This window comes from Equus caballus, chromosome 29 (assembly GCF_041296265.1).
Source record: "Equus caballus isolate H_3958 breed thoroughbred chromosome 29, TB-T2T, whole genome shotgun sequence".
Classification (NCBI taxonomy): domain Eukaryota; kingdom Metazoa; phylum Chordata; class Mammalia; order Perissodactyla; family Equidae; genus Equus; species Equus caballus.
Genome location: NC_091712.1, coordinates 33,281,095 through 33,299,628, shown reverse-complemented (window position 1 = coordinate 33,299,628; position 18,534 = coordinate 33,281,095). Strand labels below are relative to the sequence as shown.

Sequence of the window (18,534 nt, the reverse complement as noted above, 5' to 3'; positions counted from 1 at the left end):
TGATCTATCTTCTTCCCCAGTGATTTGCTTCTCATTGTGCAGTGGCTCTGAGGGGCCGAGAGAGGGATGGCAGAGACTCAGGACAGCCTGGTCTCACTGACTTTTCATCGATATTTTTTGATGAGGAGGATGATCATTGGAGCTGATTTATGTTCAAGGCATTGGCTTTGCAGTCAAAGCAATGGTAGTAATATTTCATGATGCTTCATCTTTGCATGGAATATTACATCATTAAGAGCACACTTACGCTCTCCTTATTTCTCTCTCCCACGCCCCTTCTATATATTTATCTTCATCTCGTATTAGGCCATTCCACTCACTCCTCTCCACTTCACAGCAGCTGCCTTGATGGTCCCCATCGGCCCTCATCTCCCTAATCATTGAGCACCCTTCAGCTTGGTCTCACTCTGGGCATCACATTTCTTCCTATTTCCCTTAGAAAAGAGTTCCCTTCCTCTCTAAATAGTCCTCCCATCTCATTCGGGAATGTCCAGCCCTTAAATTTTCCCAAGAATTCTCCCTGAGCCAATCACACACAGTATTAGACCCACGTGTACATGTCAGTGTAGATCCTTTCCACCCCCTGGTCAAAGGGAACCCCACAATCAATCGTTTCTTTGAAGATTCGCACAATGACTCTGACAGCCATCTTAGTGAATTATTTTATCCATTTCCTTATGTCCAAGCCTACAAGTGCATGGAGTGGGGCAGGGGATACACTCCGGGAGTGAAGGAACAGAGGATTCGTCCCACATCGGGACCTTCCGATGCCAACACATCCACTGGGGAGCATTGTAGGGCAGCCTGTGAGTTTTTCTAGGCCAGGGGACTGCTGAGTTCACACAGAAATAGGGGCACAGCTGCGTTTCAGTGTGCCGTGTGTCACAAATGCTTCTTAACCAAGAGTACAGACAGCACAGCAAGCACGATCAGAAAGGGACATTGCATGCTTGCTTCATTCTCAAAATCCCTGCTCACAGAGCTGTTGTAAGAAATAAACAGTTCTCATAATGATGGTATGTACTCAACACCTAGCCCGATGCCTAGTACATAGTAAGTGCTCAGTAAATGGAACCTATCCTAATATGAAGGCTAAAGCATGTTGTGTTCAAATACAAAGCAGTTACCATAATGAAGAAGGAGGGGAGAGTTGAGTCTAAGAAGAAAGCCTTTTGGAACACACTGCTAGTGTTTTCCTATAGGCAGGTGAAAATTGAGAGGCAAGTGCATAAAAGTGGGGCCCCCACGAAGCCTTGCAGTGGGAAGGGGGAGTGAGTATTTCCTTCTGAAGCTTTGAACCCCTTGTGTCCACTGCCCCTCTGCAGGTCTGGCACCCTCCACGCTCTGCAGTTTCATTTCCTCTTCGTCGGGGGTCTCAGGAGTGGGAGCGGAGCGGAGGCCGAGGCCCACCACTGTGACGACAGTGCACTCTGGAAGCAAGTGACTGGCTCTGGAGGTGCGGCCCAGGGGGCAGGGCCAGGGAAGGGGGCCCCCGGGGGCCACCAGCGCCACCAGCCACTCCAGAGGGATCCCACCTTGCATGGTGCGCCTTCCTGCACAGGACTGGAAGACAGAAGTTTTTTTATGGCCATATTTTATACTGCAATTCTGAAGTGTTCATTTCTCACAAACTGTACTGACTCCAGGGAGCTGACGGAACAGGATCTGGTGCTGTATGTACTAATCTTGCAAAGCTCTCACAGAACGGACTTTCTTCGTCCTCACCCCGACACCTGTCATTTCCACTCTTCTCAGTATAGGCAACCGTCTATGTTGTATTTTTCCATTAATGACAAAAAGAGGTTTCAACTGGATTATTTAAGTATTGGTAAATATTGTGCATTAGGGTTTTATTTTTTTTTTTCCTTTTAAGAGATGTGTCCTTTCGATATAACCTTCTTAGTTCTATGACCTATATCTTTCGCTCGTTGGTAGTAGAGTTTTATGTTAACCTTTGAGAGATTTTTTTGTGTTTCCTCCAAGGGAAATTTAAAGGCATTTTTAAAAATTCTAATAAGAGGATCAAGAAGCTGTCTCCAAGCTTTGCTTCTGTTCCTTCCCTTTCTCTCCCCTTCCTTGGAGGGGCGGCTCTCTAAGAAGACAGCTTAGGGCTTCTGCAGGCCTGTCTTCTCTGCAGGGCAGATTTGGGAGGGAACCTGCAGAAAACTTTTCTTGGCAGCTTCTCCAGCAAACCCTCGCCAACCAGAGACCCTCGGGGCCTCTTGTCCTCAGCAGTCAGAAATGAAGAAGCCTGCTCCCCTGAGACTGAAGAATAAACTTCAGAGGCCGGACTTGCTGTGAAGGAGATGCCCGCCCTGCAGAGATTTAAGAGCATCCCTTACGGAAGAAAGAAGACGGCATTTGGTCTAAAGCGAACTTCCCACCCAGCTCTCCTTGCTCGTGAGGGGTCACACACGAAAGCTCTTCTCTCAGCTATGCAGTTTTAAGATGAATCTCTCTCTTTTTTAAAAACGCATTTCTAATCTTAAAATGGCCTCCAGCTCACATAAGTTGTTTCTGCAAATTTTTACCTTGTTCTTTATGATGTTATCCGGCGGAGGAGAGTCAAATGGCCTTGGAAAAGAATCCATTTATCTAGGGCAGTAAGGAGAGGTGACCTGCAGAGCAAGCAGGACACTGGCCACCACACTGATGGCCTGAGCGTGCCTCAGCCAGGCCCAGCTGGTGCCAGAAGACGTCCCTCTGAGCAGGGGAATGTGAAAACCAAAGACCTGTCATGGTGGGGTCACCAAAGATCCCACCTTGCCCAGGACTGAAGGATTTCCCTGGATGTAGGACTTTTAGTGCTAAAACTGGCAATGTCCCGGGCAAACGGGGCCACGTCCTTCACCCACGTGGTGGATAGGATTGCAGGGTAGAGCGAGCACAGTGTGAAACCCAGGGCAAACCACTCTTCAAGGAGGCTTCAAGGATGCTGTCTTGTAGTGGCAAGCAGGTGGCTCCACATGCCAGCTTTGCAGAAGCCCTCCTTTGGCCCTCCTGCCCGTGTGACACCATGAGTCTACATTCTGCACAGTCAGCCTTGAGCCTGTGGGTATCCCTGTAGGTCCACCTGATGGTCCAGTAACTTTCCTGGCTGTTGTCCTCATGTCCTTCTCCTACATTTGGCCACACTCGGCAGGTCCTGTTGATCAAGCCATCATTGTCACCTTGACCTATGTCCAGGCTAAATGTTTAGTGATAGCCCACACACACACACACAGTGTTACTAGGTTCAGCAGCTCCAGCCTGCCTGTCTTTGGGCACCAGTGCAGGTATGTATAAAAGCAGCCAGGAGGACAGGTCAGTATTTTGAGGCATCGGCCACCATGGCCCAGGGGCCCACCCAGAGCCTTGGCCAGTTTTGAATCTTCACACAGGAGAAGCCACCCTGGAACCATCGCTCCCGGGCTGAAGACAGGAGCGATGGGATTGTTGCCTCTGCGCTTCTGCTGGCAACACTCCCTCCTCTGTATGATTTCCATGGAGTCCTGCTGGGTTTGCTTTGGATGCATGAAAGGAAAATGAGGGCCGGCAAAGGGCAGCTCCTCCTGCTTCCATAAACAGAAGTAAGATGTACTCTTTCCCAGGGTCGCACAGTCACTTCTGGCAAGGGAAATGAAGGTCCTCTGAATCAACCAATGCACGAAACTTTTGCATGTTCTTCTGAAACAGTACTGCTTCCACGTTCTGTCTCCTCACACTCTGCAGAGTTTGCCTTTTCCTTAAACACATTCCAGACCAAACACTGTTCAGTTTGTTTCTAAAAAAAAAAAAAAAAAAATGTATATACCTGTCCGTAACCCACCACTCTTTTAGGGGGCACCTGGTCTTAGGTTGGGGCTGCAAGTGTACCTGACATTTGCAAAAAAGGATTCCAATCTTCTGATTTTCAAAATTGAAAATGTTGAGATAGAAAAGGTGAATTGGCAGATTCCCAAAAGGGCACTTATTTCCTGAAGATGCCAAGAAAACTAGTCTGCAGATGAGTTAGCTTGAAAACCTCTCCTGTGGACAGCAGGCTGGGAGGAGAAAGAGGAATAGGGAGGCCCACGCCCCATTCAGCCCAAACCTTCTTTGTGGTCCCAGTGCAGCGCCATCTGCAGTCCGGGCGTGGGCGCAGGAGCCCAGCCCCACTGTGAAGTCGGCCCTGCACGCAGACCAAGGCCTGGCCCGCCCCCTGCTCTGCACCGAACTAGATGGGAAGACACATTAACTCTTCCTGGCCATCCCTGCCGCCTGCAGCAGGAGAAGCTCGGCTTGTGGCTCTGGGGGACTCCGCTTCTGCAAACCCAAAGGCTGTGCATTTGGCAGCCAACCCCGCAGCATGTGGCTGCCAGGTCTGGTTTTGTGGACAAAGCAAAGTGTGGAATGGCTTCTTGGTGTCTGTATCTTTCTACACCAAAGGGACAAACTGTTGCGTTCCCCCTTTGTACTAATGCCGCTTCTGCATTCGCCACCTCCGTTTTTAACCTTTTGGTCTCCAGGGAACTTCTCATACAATGATTATGTCTCCTGATTATTTACCGAATTATTTTACTTAGAGGTGATTTTATTTTCTTATGGGCAGGAAAAAAGAAAATGAGAGGACTGTTTGAGCCTTTGGTCATAGAGATAATACATCACGAGGGACTTGAAAGCCCCAAACACTAGATAAATTATTTCTCCAAGGAAAACCTTCATCCAGACAGACTGAGATTCTTAGGCCCGCTTAGTGGCCCTGCCCTTTGGGGAGCAGGGCACTGGAGCAGGTCTGGCAGCCAGGCTCTCGGGAGATAGAGAGAGAGAGACGGAAGAGGAGCATCCGCTCAGATGACCGTCCTCCACCCTGAAGCCCACCACGCTCCTTCCCAGGGCCACTGGCCTTCAGGGTGGCATCAGATGTGTCCAAATGGTGACAGAAATGCTGCAACACCACAGCAGCTTCTTTATTTTGAAAGAGGGGGCGGCTTGTCTCAGAGAACATTTATCTTAAGCCCACATTCAGGTTGGAAGACACAAAAGGTACACTCTGTCCAGAATAAAATTTGGAACAATTTCTAAATTGGCTTTAGTCACTACAGATAATGTCATCGCCCTTCTTGCAGCTTCCCCAACAGTGAGCATGTTTTCCAAAAGCTTCCAACGTCAAACCCAGGAATGTCCCTGTGTCTATTATTACCAGGCTTGTGATTGGTTCAATTTTTCCATAAAAACATGCTTGTCCAAAAGAAGGGAAACTGTGCATTTATTCCATGCATGTAATAAACTCTGCAAGAAGTTTAACCCACATAGGTTTGCGGCACTGCAAAATTGTTAATGGGCCTATGTAGCAAATGATTCTCTGCCTTGACAATCATGTACACATATCACGATTTCTATCATAATGATAATGAGATTGATGACTTCTTGTTTTCCTCCAATAAAGACAATTAATCACCTTCAGATGTATGTGGTTTCTTTCCTCCATAAAGAGCAGGAGGTGGGTGTTTCAAGAGCTCTCTCTTTCCTCCTCTCTCTGAAGTTTGGATTTGAAGGAAGGAATTTGAATTGAGTCCCTGGAAACCCATGAGGTCCCCTAAATGTTTCATACATCTGGCCCAATGAGCAGGAAGTGCCAGGGATGGGGGAAGGGGCGGGCACATCTCGGCTTCCTGTTTGAGGATGGTGCCCACGTTTAACACCTTGCTGGATAGGAAAGCTCCCCCTTTTCTTTGCTGCTGCAGGAGGTGGCTGGAGGGGGCCCAGAAACTGAAATCACACTCACTAGGTAGCTCTTTCTGAGTAGGGGTTGAGTGGGTAAGTAATACTCCCATACACATTCATTTTCTCAGACAGCTTTGGAATTCTCGATGCCCCAAGAAAGATTCTTTTCTGAGCCAAAGGCTGGCTGCTATCTTTTTTTTCGTGGTAAGGGGTGCTACAGTTCACAAGTCATCAAATATATTGTGAGGATTGGGTCTGACAACCAGAGTATTCCTCTGATCCAAATAGAAGTGATTGTCTAGGGGTAGAAGTGAGTTGAATGTGTGTTATAGAAATGTGTAATTAACACTGCCCCACACAGCCAGTATCAAATGAAAACAGCATGGGCCTTCGTGGAAATAAGTGAGCCCCCAAAGAAATGTAGTGTACACCATCTGAATTCTAGCCTTTTCTTAGTTGATAATGGCATCCCTTAACCCAGACCCTAATGATGAGGTATATCAAGACAAAGGGATCATTCAGTGGGTGCATAGATGATATTGTTAATGCAGATTTTGTGAAACAAAAGACCGGTGGTAACCGAACCACTTTTGAAAACTATTTGTAAGGATTTATTCAAGAGAGGGCTTGCCAACCGTGACTGAAAATTTAGCCAAAGCAAATGCACAGAAGTCTAAAACTGATCCTAATAGAAAGTGGGTACTTGTTAGGGCCTTAGAGTGGAAATGTTTAAGGTCAATTTTTTTTTTGCTCGGCTTCAGTCTCCTTGACCAGGCCAGCACCTCTCTGCTTCAGACATTCATTCACCCAATCTCCCTGTGACTCAAAAACTGTTCAAGGGACACTGAAATGCACCCCCAATTTCCTATATTTTTCAGACAGATTTTGGTCTTACACATTCTCTTGTGAATATCTATCTCTGGCCATAATGCATTTAGAAAGCCTTCTTGCAGAGTTACAGGATTGTCCAGCCAAGAATGAGCCGTGCCTGATCACAGCAGGCAGAGAGCTTGATGGCAAAAAAGGGGTACAAACTGTGTGCACCCAAGTCCTCCTGGCCCCTCCATGCCCTCAAGGAGAGCCACCGTAACAGAACTCTATTTCATAGAGAACGATTCCGACAACAGAGTATCTTCAATTCATGTGTGTGCTGAGCCATTTGACTGGCCTCGTTGTGGTCTTGGGTATGTATGTCCCTGGCTGTGCCAGCACTCTCTAGTTTGAGAAAGACTAAAGAAGAGGAACTGTGCTTAGCTTCATTTTTTAATATATATTTGATTGTAAAACCTGTGCTGAGCCCCTAGAATGTGTAATCCCCCAAGAAACACCCCAATCATATGATTTCTTCATTAGAGAAAGAGTGTGTGTGTGTGTGTGCACACATGCTCACACACATATGTGAGTGTACCCACCATGCAAGGGCTTCCAGCTGAGGGACTAGAAATGGGGCTGCTTTCCAGCCCACACCCACCATGCCAAGCCACGCACCCTGCGTAGGGGAAAGGGTGCTTGTTTATCCACCCAATTCATACAAAGATGCCATATCCAGGGACTTTCTGGTTTGTGTGTGCCCAGCTTTGAGCTGTGGGACAGCTGGAACTTTGATCAGTTTTGCAAGGCTGGAGAGAGCTGCCAACTGAGAGCTCAGAAGGCCCAGGCTTCAGGGGGAGTTCATCTGGCCTCTTTTGGTCAGGGATGCAAGAGGAGGAGAGGAACATTAGCCTTCAAGAGGCTATCACTAAGGGTTGGTCCATATAAAGGTACTTTATAGACATCATTTGGCATCACAGCTATGGAAAAATGCATTGGCCTCCCTTGTCACACACAAGAAACCCAAGGAGAGTTTGCCTTTCCTTCAAGTCCATTGGTGGCAGTGAAATTAGACCTCCGGGCCCACAGAACCCACAACCCTCCCCGATTATTCCACTATCAGTTCCCATCAATGCCTTTCAGGTGCCCCCTGTCACCAGCTTGCTTTCGTTCAGTCACTTATTCATCCAACGCTTCTTCAGCACCTACTATAGTCAAGGTTTTTCATTGATATTGAGAAAACCAAGGTCCATGTGATATGGACACTGCCCTCAAAGGATGCACGAAAGAAAGAGCCCCGGAGTCAAGCCTGGAAGGGAGGGTAGGGTAAGAACAGTGTGAGCCAAAACTTAGAGGCTGGAAACACAGTGTGCAGATGGAATAGTACATGTTGTGGGGGGGGGGGCAGACACATAGGGTGGGGGCAAACCATTCGCAGAGAGAGAAAGGCAGGCTGGAGGAGCCCTGTTATTATTATCATGAACAATAATGATAATGTCATGGATTGACCAAGTACTGTGTTCTAGATATTGGATAAGTGCAGTCCATCCAATCTCTCATTTAACCATGAGCTTGACAAGAAAGGTGCCCTTATTGTCCAAATGGGGTCAGAAAGGTTCAGTGATTTACCCATGGTCAGCAGAGTTTCAAGCTCAGCTGGGACTGACACCAAAGGCCACTCTGCTGTATTGCCTCTCGTGATTTTGTGCAGGTCATTGAATTCCAAACTACAAAATCTGGACTTTATTTAGTAGGTCACTTGGGACCACTGACGATTATTGAGGAGTGACGTGATCAAATCAGTTAATGTTTTGGAACATCACCACTACGAGGGTCCATTCTACATCTCCAAGAGAAATCTATCCTGATAGCTCAGCCTGGTCTTACGCATAATCCAATAAATGAGGCACTGCGGAGAGAGCACAAGCTTTCCTGGATAACCAGCCCATGTGTTTTCTGCTGTTCTCTCGTTCTGTTTCTCAGGAGCAATGTCACAGAAGCTGGATTTGATCTAGAATCAAAGAAGCAGACAATAATCATAACACTGCTGGATTTTTTTTTAAGTTAGTCTATTCTCTTGCTCTGATTAACATCTCTGGAAAGTTCTGTTCATGCACAACTCGGTTTCATCCTTGATCTGGAGACTTCCCTGTCATCTGCAATTCTCCTCCAGATCTCCTTCAAAGCTGCTGATTTATTTTCAACAAAGTGTCTCAAATCTCTTGTTTTCTTCCAGCCTCCTCTGAGAGGAACTGTGTTTAGCGTGAGCTCATCTTCCTAATATTTCCATCAGCAAGCACAGACTCTTTCCAGAAAGACTTAGTGGGCTAGGAAAATATAGGTTTTACTCAACTTATTAACCATTTTTCTCTTATCTACCTCTTTGCCCGCCTCCTCCTGTAACATCTCCCTCCCTATAACATTTCTTTAGCTTCAACATTATATTTTCTTTCTTGAGCGTGTCAAGATCTGACTATTTCCATGAGCCTTACTGGGTCAGGCTGTTTGTATCAGCTCATGGGGAAAAGCTCTCTTGGGATGCTGAGCTGCCAGCCCAACCTGGCTGTAATTGTGCAGCAGAGCACATGGACTGACCCCTCTAATGCGGGCCAGCTGTTCCCCAGCTCGGACATGGAAAACAGCTGACTTCCGTACTCACCTACCTCAAGGTGCTTGTTACATGGCACCCTTGGGGGAGAAGAGAGAGCTTGCTTGGGGGTAAGTCTTTAAAATTAACTGTCTTGTATCTGGACGGTAATCCCTACAGTGAAGGGATGTCTCAGGAGCACAGCAGGTGCAGAGGGCTTCCCATCACCTCTGGCTCAGGTGAGTCAGACTGCCCTAGGGCAGAACCCAGGTGCTCCCCACAAAAGACCCCAGGCTGCCACTGCTCACAAAGCTGCATGCCAGGGCTTCGCACTTCTCCTCCGGGATCTTGCTAAAATGCAGATTCTGATTCAGCAGGTCTGCGGTGGGGCCAGAGCGTCTGCATTTCTAACACACTCCCAGGTGGTGCCACTACCCGCTGATCCCTGGACCACACTGGGAGTAGCAAGGGACTGGAAGGAGTTTCTCATACTGGTTCTCATGCCTGCATGTATGTTTGAACTACTTTGGGAACATTTCAAAAATACTAACGCCCAGGCCAACTGAAGCAGGATCTCTGGTGAAAAGGTGCCCTCAGTGATTCTCAAGGGCAGAACCACAGCAGCCTAGTCATCAGGCCACCTTGATGCTGGGAAACTCCATAGCTTCCAACAAACACATCTGGACTATAATTAGAAGTGGAAACCCACTTTCCTCCAAGAGAGTCCAGGATTAACTCTAGCCCAAGCCTCCCAGGTCTAGCTTCAACCAGCATGCAGTACCTCCTCTTGTCTGAACTCATCTTCTGTCCTTCCCAACCCTCCTACGCCCTCCTATGGTACTTTCTGGAACTCAATGACTCTCATCAGCAAAATCCCCTATACTCTATGTGTGGACGGTGAGGGACAAGGGGCCGTTTCCCCACAAAGCAGAGAAGGACACATCGACCTGGCCACTTAAGGAATCGTTGTAGACTAGACACCCCCAACCCAGCGTTTGTGTCCATTTGTGTGTTAGAACCACCACATTATTGCAGACCCATTAACTCATATAACAAATGCTATGTACAGCTGCTGTTTTAAACACTCTTCAAATATTGCTCAATCCTTATAATGACCCCATTGTATAGGTACTACTATATCTCAATTTTATAGATGAGGAAACTGAGGCTCAGAGAGGTTAAATGATTTCTCCCAGCCATACCGCTAGTAATGGGCTGAATTGTTATGACTGTTATGGGCTGAAGTGTGTCCCCTAAAATTCATACATTGAAGTACTAACCCTCAGTACCTCAAAACATGACCTTATTTGGAAATAGGGTCTTTAGGGTGGGCCCTAATCCAGTATGACTGGTGTCCTTATTAAGAAAAAAAAGGGAAATTTGAACACAAACAGGGAGAACACTGTGAAGATGAAGGCAGGGACCTACAAGGCAAGGATGCCAAAGACTGTCAGAAAATGACCAGAAGGTAAGGAAGAGGCCTGGAACAGATTCTCCACCTCACAGCCCTCAGAAGGAACCAATCTTACCAACACGTTGATCTCAGACTTCTTGCCTCCAGAACTGCGAGACAATAAATCTCTGTTGTTGAAGTGAGCGACCCAGTGTGTGGTACGTTGTTACAGCGGCCCCAGGAGACTAATGCAGTGGCAGAGCCAGGATTCAAACCCAGGCCGTCTGGTGCCAGGGCCCAAGCACTCACCACTCTGCATGGTGGTGGTTGGTGGTGTTCTGTCCTGCTCAGACACACCCACTCTTCGTCTTTCTTCCTTCACTCCCTTCTCCTCCCTCCTTCCCTCTTTTTTCTCCAACTCTACCATTTCTACTTTTCCTTGTTTCTCTCCATCCATATTAGTTATGTCTGTGCAAGAAAATACCTAAAACTAAGACTTTAAACAACTAACATGGACTGTCTAACAGTTTCTGTGCATCAGGAATTGGGGTGTGTCCTAGCCAGGTGCCTCTGGCTCCAGGTTTCTCATGAGGTTGCAGTCCGGCTGCTGTCAGCTGGAGCTGGGACATCTCAGGACTTGGCAGGGACCAAAGGATCTGCTTATGAGCTCACTCATGTGCTTGTTGGCAGCCTTAGTTCCTCATAGACTGTTGGATTGAGGGCCTCATTCCTAGCCACACCATATTTTTTTACCAAGGTAATAAATGCTGTTTATGACTTTAAATCTACACAGTATACAAATACATTAATACACTGTGAAATGAAAAAAACCAAACACATTTATGATAGTATTATTGGTCACCAACGTGGAGAGAGGAAGGAAACTTCACAGTTGTGGAATGCCCAAATATTCTCATTAAGGCCATGTGGTCCTCTTCATTGGGCTGCTTTTGATGTGAGTTATCCGAGAGAGAGAGAGAGAGAGAGAGAGGCTGCTCAGGTACCCAGGATGGAAACCACAGTCTTTTTATAACCTAATCTTGGAAATGATACCCCACTGCTTCTGCCATATTCTATTCATTAGAAGTGAGGATCACCCAAGGGTGAGAATACCAGGATGTGGGGATCATTGAGGGTCCTCCAGAAGGCTGCCTCCCACACCATCCTCCCTCTGCTGGTGTGCTCATGACCGCTGGGTCACCCTTGCTGACGGGAGAGAGGGGTGGGGCCTCGACTGTGATTTGCGGTCCGAGTACATGTGGTGGGGGAGAGGCAGTGTGAGGACAGAGCCACTTGATGCTGGAAAGAGCCAAGGTGTGCTCAAAACTACATACATTCAATTAATGTCTCTGAAATATTTTATTTGCTATAAGAATATAATGCAAAATACCAAAGCATTTGTGAAGTGCCCTGAGGAAGCTTCAAGACATAGCGTTTCCAGTGTCCTCAGAAGAAGCTTCTAAGGCCTCAGAGAAAAATATAAGTTTTGGCCAAATGCCTCAAATCCATATGCACACTCCATCTACCAAATGGTGTTAATAGTTTCCTTTTTAAAGAACTCTTGAGTTCTGATGCTCCATGTGGAGATGGAAAATCAAGTCGTGCCCCGCAGTGGCTGGTCCTCATAATTAAGATTAAACTCGTACACAGAGACCAACTGGAAAAGGGCTTTTCTCCTGGACCAGTTAAAATGGAGCCCCTCTACCTGAAGATGAGCAGCAACAAGCTCACAGGCAAAATCTACCACTGGATGGAGTAGATGTGACTCCTTCTCTCTAATGCCAACACGCATGTGCAGAGGGTTTTACAGTGTGTGAAGCACTTTACCATCAATTATTCAGTCCTCTCCACAGCCCATGAGGTGAGTGGGTATGGCCTACATCATTATTTCTGTCTCGTTCAAGAGGAAACTGAGTCTCAGAGGAAGTGACTTGTGTAAGGACCAGAGTTGGGCCTGAGCAGGCCTAAGATGCAGACCTGCTCTCTACAGAGCCCAGGGCAGTCTTTCCATCCCCAAACTGAGAAAATTAGGAAGGGACAGTAGAAAGCCAGCTAAGTGGAGGGTAATAAGTGGGCTTATATCCCAGCTTTGGAAGAAAAACAGGAGTTTTCACTGAGGCCTCATGGGCCAGCAGTAGATTTAATGCAGTCATGAGCAGGTCAAAGCATGAGAGAAGGAGACCAACTGGGATGTTTCTTGGGTCTTTCCTGATCTGCTCTCTTGGTTGGACTTCCAGCTCTCAACTCTGTGGCCACCCACAAGCCCAGCATAAACAGGATTGAAAACTCGGTCCTCTCCATTTGTCCCTCTTCCACCTTCTCGAGTGAGGGCTTTCTCACTCAACAAAAATTTTCTGAGTGCTTCCTCTGTGCCAGGCACCAAGGATACAGCAGTGGGCAACACCCAAGCAGATCTCTGCCTTCCTTGAAGTTCTATGCTCCACTCTCCCTATTTCATTTCAGGTCTGTCAGCACTTCAGCGTGTGTTGGAGTTGTAGGCATCATCAGAAGAGCTGGAGCTGTGAGTCCATCGTCCAACGTTGAAGAAACAGAAAGAAAGCTTTCTATTTTCCAGAGGCAGGCCTGTGCAAAGCAACCTTTCCCAGATGGGTGGACTCCGCAGTCCTCTCGTAATGGACCCCACACAGGCACACTGAGTCAGCACGCACAGATTTCTGTTAAAACACTGACTGGGCTCTTTGAGCACCAGAAGTTATCCAGCCGTGTCTCATCAGCAGCCAACAACTCCATGCTCCTCATGGCTCCCTCCCCGACATCAGTCCTGAGGGGATATCAGAGAGTCCGAGAGCCCAACTACAGTCCGAAGACTTGGTCATGGTTAGTGGCGGATGTGCCACTAACGACTGTATAATCTTGGGTGAATCATTCTGATCTTTGGCCTCTTGTGTCCTCATTTATGCAATAATGTACCCCTAAGGTTTCTTCTGGTTCTAGAACTCTCTGACACTCAGACATGGCCAGATCCCCATGTTAACCATTGTGCTGCGTTCCAGTGCCGGTCTTTGGGTTTTGCTCTTTGCCTGAAAAAGGGTGTTACTGTGTCAAGTGCACACTGTTTGCTTCCTGAGAAACAGAGAAGCGTCTCGGCTGAATCTGGGAATTTTGGACTTTTCCAGACTTGGATCCCAGCCCAGAGGCAAGGAAGAGCATGAGGTAGGACTGTTATAGTAGTTATGAAACCCACATTTCCTGTCTTTTCTTTCCAAGTCTGGGGTTAAATTAACAAGCTCAAATGTAAATGTTAACAAGGATGACTCAGGCCTGGGGAATGTGGTAGCATGACACTGGCATCAAATATAGTCATGTGCTACATAATGACATTTCGGTCAATGATGCACTGCGTATAGAACAGTGGTCCCATAAGATTAGTACTATGGTGCCTAGGTGTGTAGCAGGCTATACCATCTAGGTTTGTGTAAGTACACTCTATGATGTTCACACAACAATGAAATCACCTAACAACACATTTCTCAGAATGTATCCCCATTATGAAGTGACACATGACTGTAATGGCAATGAAAGCACTTTTCTGATTCATTTGCTGACAAAAGACAGCAAGAGATCATTAATCTAGTTCCGTGATCTCTAAACAGTTTTTTGCTGTTTTCTGTTTTTGTTTTGGTGAGGAAGATTGGCACTGAGCTAACATCTGTTGCCAATATTCCTCTTTTTTTTTTTCTCCCAAAGCCCTAGTATATAGTTGTAATATCCTAGTTGTAGGTCATTCTAGCTCTTCTATGTGGGATGCTGCCACAGCATGGTCTGCTGTGCAGTGTGTAGATCTGTGCCCAGGATCTAAACCCATGAACCCAGGCCCACAGAAGCAGAGAGCACAAACTTACCCACTCGGCCACATGGCCAACACGCCCCAAACAGTTTTGATTGTGCATTCTTATGATAAAATGTTTTTGAGCGTCCGAGCACTCCTAGTATGAATACTTATATATTTGGAAGTTATAGGCATGTAGTCTTATACCTACCTAAGAACATGTGAAACATACACGAAGGAAGGAAATGAAAAGGGCAAGATCAAAACAAAAGAAACTCTCTTCAACAGAACAAAGTGTTTATCTTTGTTAGGTTAATGTGATTTAGTAGGTTGTTATTTTTGTAATATAGCAATTTGAAAGTCTGATTCCAAGTCTAGTTTATCTAAACTCTTGGTTTCTAAAGTGCCATTGGTAACAAAAAAGTTGCTATGCAAAAATAGGTAGATCTAAATGGAAGAAATCTATTGCCGGGGTGCTTGTAATTGGGGACTTGACCAAATAGAAATTGGAAACTTACAAGATTGAAAGTAGTGACCTTGTAGGTCATTCCTGCTTTCCAGTCTCCTTCTACCCTTCCTACCAAGGATCCTCGTACCCCTCTAAATCATGTACCACAAACATATAACTATAATCCAGGTACAAACAGTTCCCCAAAGACCCTACTTCTCTGTAAAACAATAGGTTAACATTTATATTTAACTCTTAACAAAGACTTAAATCTTTTGAAAACACAACAGAATGGAAATATTTACTAATGTCTTTCTCTTAGTTAAGGCTCCCCAGGGAGCTTGGAGCTTCAGACGGCTAAAGAAAAGACACCGTGCAAAAAGCTTTTAAAAATGAATTTGTAAAGAAAACATGGTATATACATTTAACAGAATATTGTTCAGCCTTAGAAAAAGAAGGAAATCCTGCCATTTGAAAGAACATGGATGAACCAGGAGGCCATTATGCTAAGTGAAATGAGCCAATCACAGAAGGACAAATACTGCGTGATTCCACTTACATAAGGAATCTAAAATAATCAGACTCGTAGAAGTGGAGAGTACTAGAACAGCTGCCAGGGGCTTGGGGGTGGGGGAAACGGAGAGTTGTTACTCAAGCGGTATAAATTTCCAGACATGCTAAATGAACACATTCTAGAGAGCTGTTGTACAACATAGTGCCTGTAGTGAACAATACGACCTCGGGCACCTCAAAAGAGGGTAGACATCTTGTTAAGTTTCCTTATGAAAAACAAAACGAAAAACAGAAACAAAACAAAAGGACACAAGGAAACTCTTAGAGGTGTGATAAATGTCTGTTACCTTGATTGTGATGATGGCATCATGGGTATTAGCATATGTCCAAACTCATCAAATTGTACGTATTAAGTATGTGCAGTTCTTTGTATATCAATTATACCTCAATAAAACTATAAAAAATGAATTTGTATGTCGTTACTTAAAGTGGCATCTATATCTATTGAGCAATCGTAAAAACAGGTAGGAGACATACTGTAATCTACATTTAGGACTTAGGTGACCTTTGTACCCAGTCTGCAGTCCTTGACCATAGCCAAGACTCCTTGAAAACATTCCCCTAGTGAGAGGGAAAGGACTTGGGAATAAATATCCAGACCTCTTAGTGATTTTCTTGAAAACCCAAACCTATTATACATTGTGACAAACCTTCTACTAACCAAAGGGCCTTATTTTACCATAATTTACCAGGAATTGTGAAAACTGGGAGTCCTTTTCTGAGGGAAGCTACCCTCTGTGATTCCAAGGTGACACCCTGGGCCCCACACCACTGTGAAGTGTCTGGAAACTTCTATTGTCCTTAAAAAGAGAAGAGAGAAAAGATTAGTCTGCTGTCTGGGAGGGTCTCCCCTTTGTGGCAGATTTGGTTAAGGTAGAGCAAGACACCCCGACCCGACCCTCAGCGCAAATGTGTGCAATTCTGGTTTTCCCAGAGGAAATGAGATGGTTTCTGAAAAGTTTCCTAAAGTGGATCAGTTTGTGATGCTCTTGAAAGCATCCACCGGCAGATTCAGACATGGAGGCGACTTGCTAGTGAATCATTTCAGGAGGCTACTAGGTTAATTCCCCCGCTTAGGATAAGCCGCAGAAGCCTCTTGCTTCCCTTCATCTCCCTGTAGCTATTTTGTTACAAATGGAAACAGTGGAGGGTGGATGTGAATGAAAGAGAGCCAGGGTCATGACTCTGCTGCTTACCTTCTTATCCCCAGTAGACCGGTCAGCACTAAGTAGCTATTTGTTGGATGAGTTAATGAACCGTCAAATTACTAGGTGAGTAAATGGGACAGCTGGGGTGGCTCTCAGCTTGTCAGCCTCTCTGGCAATTACATGTCCTGGATGAATACACGTGAGCCCATAAGGCTGCTCATCTCGGGGTACTTCTTCCTGCAGCCTGCACACTTGGGCCTTGGCTGTCTCAGCTGTTGGGGTTCATTTTCCATTTGTCCAAGCTCTGCTCTCCTTCTGGCCATTCATTAGTCTGCCTGATGTAGGGCCCTCTTAGGAAGAGCTCTGCTTCCCCACTTAGAGAGGGCAGGTGGGAGGAGCCTTTGTCATAGAACCCTCACCAAGTGTGGTGTCACCAGCCCCACTATGACTCCATCAACCTGTTGCGGGGGCCACAAGAGGTGGGGTTCCCAGCAGGCAGGGCTTTGTCACTTTCATCTCAAGGTCCACCTGGAATAGAGTTCAAAATCGTCCCTCTATGGTCTTATCCCCTTGCTTGTCTTTCCTCTTGTGTCCAGGCAGAGGGCTTTTAAACTTGAAAAGGTATTGGTTTAGAGCTGAGTCTTCCAGCCTAGCTTATAAGGGCAGCAGTGCAAAATGGCCGGAACCCACTTGCTGCCATTGGGGAGACGAATCCACCAGCCTGCCCTGGACTTGGCCTTAGTGTCAGCTAAGTGTCACCTTAGTGTCATCCTACCACTAGGACACATGTTCACCCAGTCTTCAGGGGTTTTTTCCCTAGTTTTATTGATATAATTGACATACAACACTGTACGAGTTTCAGGCGTACAGCATAAGGGTTTGACTTACATGTTATGAAATGATTACCTAGCCTTCCGTTTTAATGGTGCTTGTCCCACTAGAGATATTCATAACAGCTGGAAGGGGCAATGTTTCAAGTCAATTTAATCAGTGACAGTTCCAGATGTTTCCTTTCCATTGGCCAATTGTGTGTATCTAATGCATTCAGGATGCCTAGGAGAATGCCCGGAGCATTGAGGACCTAATCAAGAATGGACATGGTGGGCCTGCCTGGTGGTGCAGCAGTTAAGTTCGCATGTTCCACTTCTCGGTGGCCTGGGGTTTGCTGGCCCGGATCCCGGGTGTGGACATGGCACCGCTTGACGAAAGCCACGCTGTGGCAGGCGTCCCATGTATAAAGTGGAGGAAATGGGCACGGATGTTAGCTCAGGGCCAGTTTTCCTCAGCAAAAAGAGGAGGATTGCCCAGTAGTTAGCTCAGGGCTAATCTTCCTCAAAAAAAAAAAAAAAAAAAGAATGGACATGGTTAGGATGTGGTTGCCAAGGATTAACGGGAAGGGAGGATGAATTGGGAAGGGAGGATGAATTGGCAGAGCATAGGGGAATCTTAGGGAAGTGAAACTACTCTGAATGACACTATAATGGTGGATACATCCCATAATACATTTGTCCAAACCCATAGAATGTACCATACCAATAGTGAACCCTAATGTAAACTGTGGACTTTGGGGATAATGATAAGTCAATGTAGGTTCATCAGTTGTAACACTGTACCACTGGGGTGGGGGATGTTGATAATGGGGGAGGCTATGCTTGTGTAGGGGCAGGGGGTATACAGGAACTCTCTGTACCTTCTGCTCAGTTTTGCTGTGAACCTAAAACTGCTCAATAGATATGGTTTCCCCCCTTAACGGTGGAGGGGTGTGCTGGGGCAGAGATCGTGTTGGCGGGCTGAAGAATAGGTGAGGCAGATTTGGGGGTGGAGGAGGAGCCCTCCCTCCCAGGTACCTTGTTGCTGACTTGGAGGCTCTGAGGAATCTCTGCTCCTCTGAGAACGAGGTGCAATGACTTAGGACCTGGAGCCAGTTGGGATGCGCCCTGGCAGGTCTAGACCTGAGGGGTGGGTTGTCTGCACACAGAGAAGGAAAGAAAGGCTGTTGTTGATTATCACAGAAACTCATCTAGCACGCTTTCCCCCACCCTGCCTCACCCAGCCCCTCCCTCCCCATCAGCTCGCTAATGCAATTTTTTTCTCTGCGCT

At 46.4% G+C, this 18,534-nt stretch overlaps 1 protein-coding gene and 1 long non-coding RNA gene across 6 annotated transcripts in view; one reads left to right on the top strand and one right to left on the bottom strand.

The window, feature by feature from the left end:
• Window positions 1-5,424, top strand: part of CAMK1D (calcium/calmodulin dependent protein kinase ID) — a 390,404-nt gene extending 384,980 nt beyond the window's left edge. For all 5 annotated transcript variants that reach the window (XM_070255354.1, XM_001499103.6, XM_070255352.1 and 2 more), the window contains exon 11: window positions 1,326-5,424. In XM_070255354.1, the coding sequence (XP_070111455.1) occupies window positions 1,326-1,444 (119 nt within the window). In that variant the 3' untranslated portion in view covers window positions 1,445-5,424. The remainder of the gene's footprint in view (window positions 1-1,325) is intronic.
• A 2,791-nt stretch (window positions 5,425-8,215) lies between these two features.
• Window positions 8,216-16,861, bottom strand: LOC102147550 (uncharacterized). The gene is made up of 3 exons (XR_289746.4): window positions 16,483-16,861; window positions 15,976-16,086; window positions 8,216-8,506 (listed from the first exon to the last, which is right to left on the bottom strand). It is a non-coding gene; the product is annotated as an uncharacterized lncRNA (long non-coding RNA).
• Between the last annotated feature and the right edge of the window lie 1,673 nt (window positions 16,862-18,534).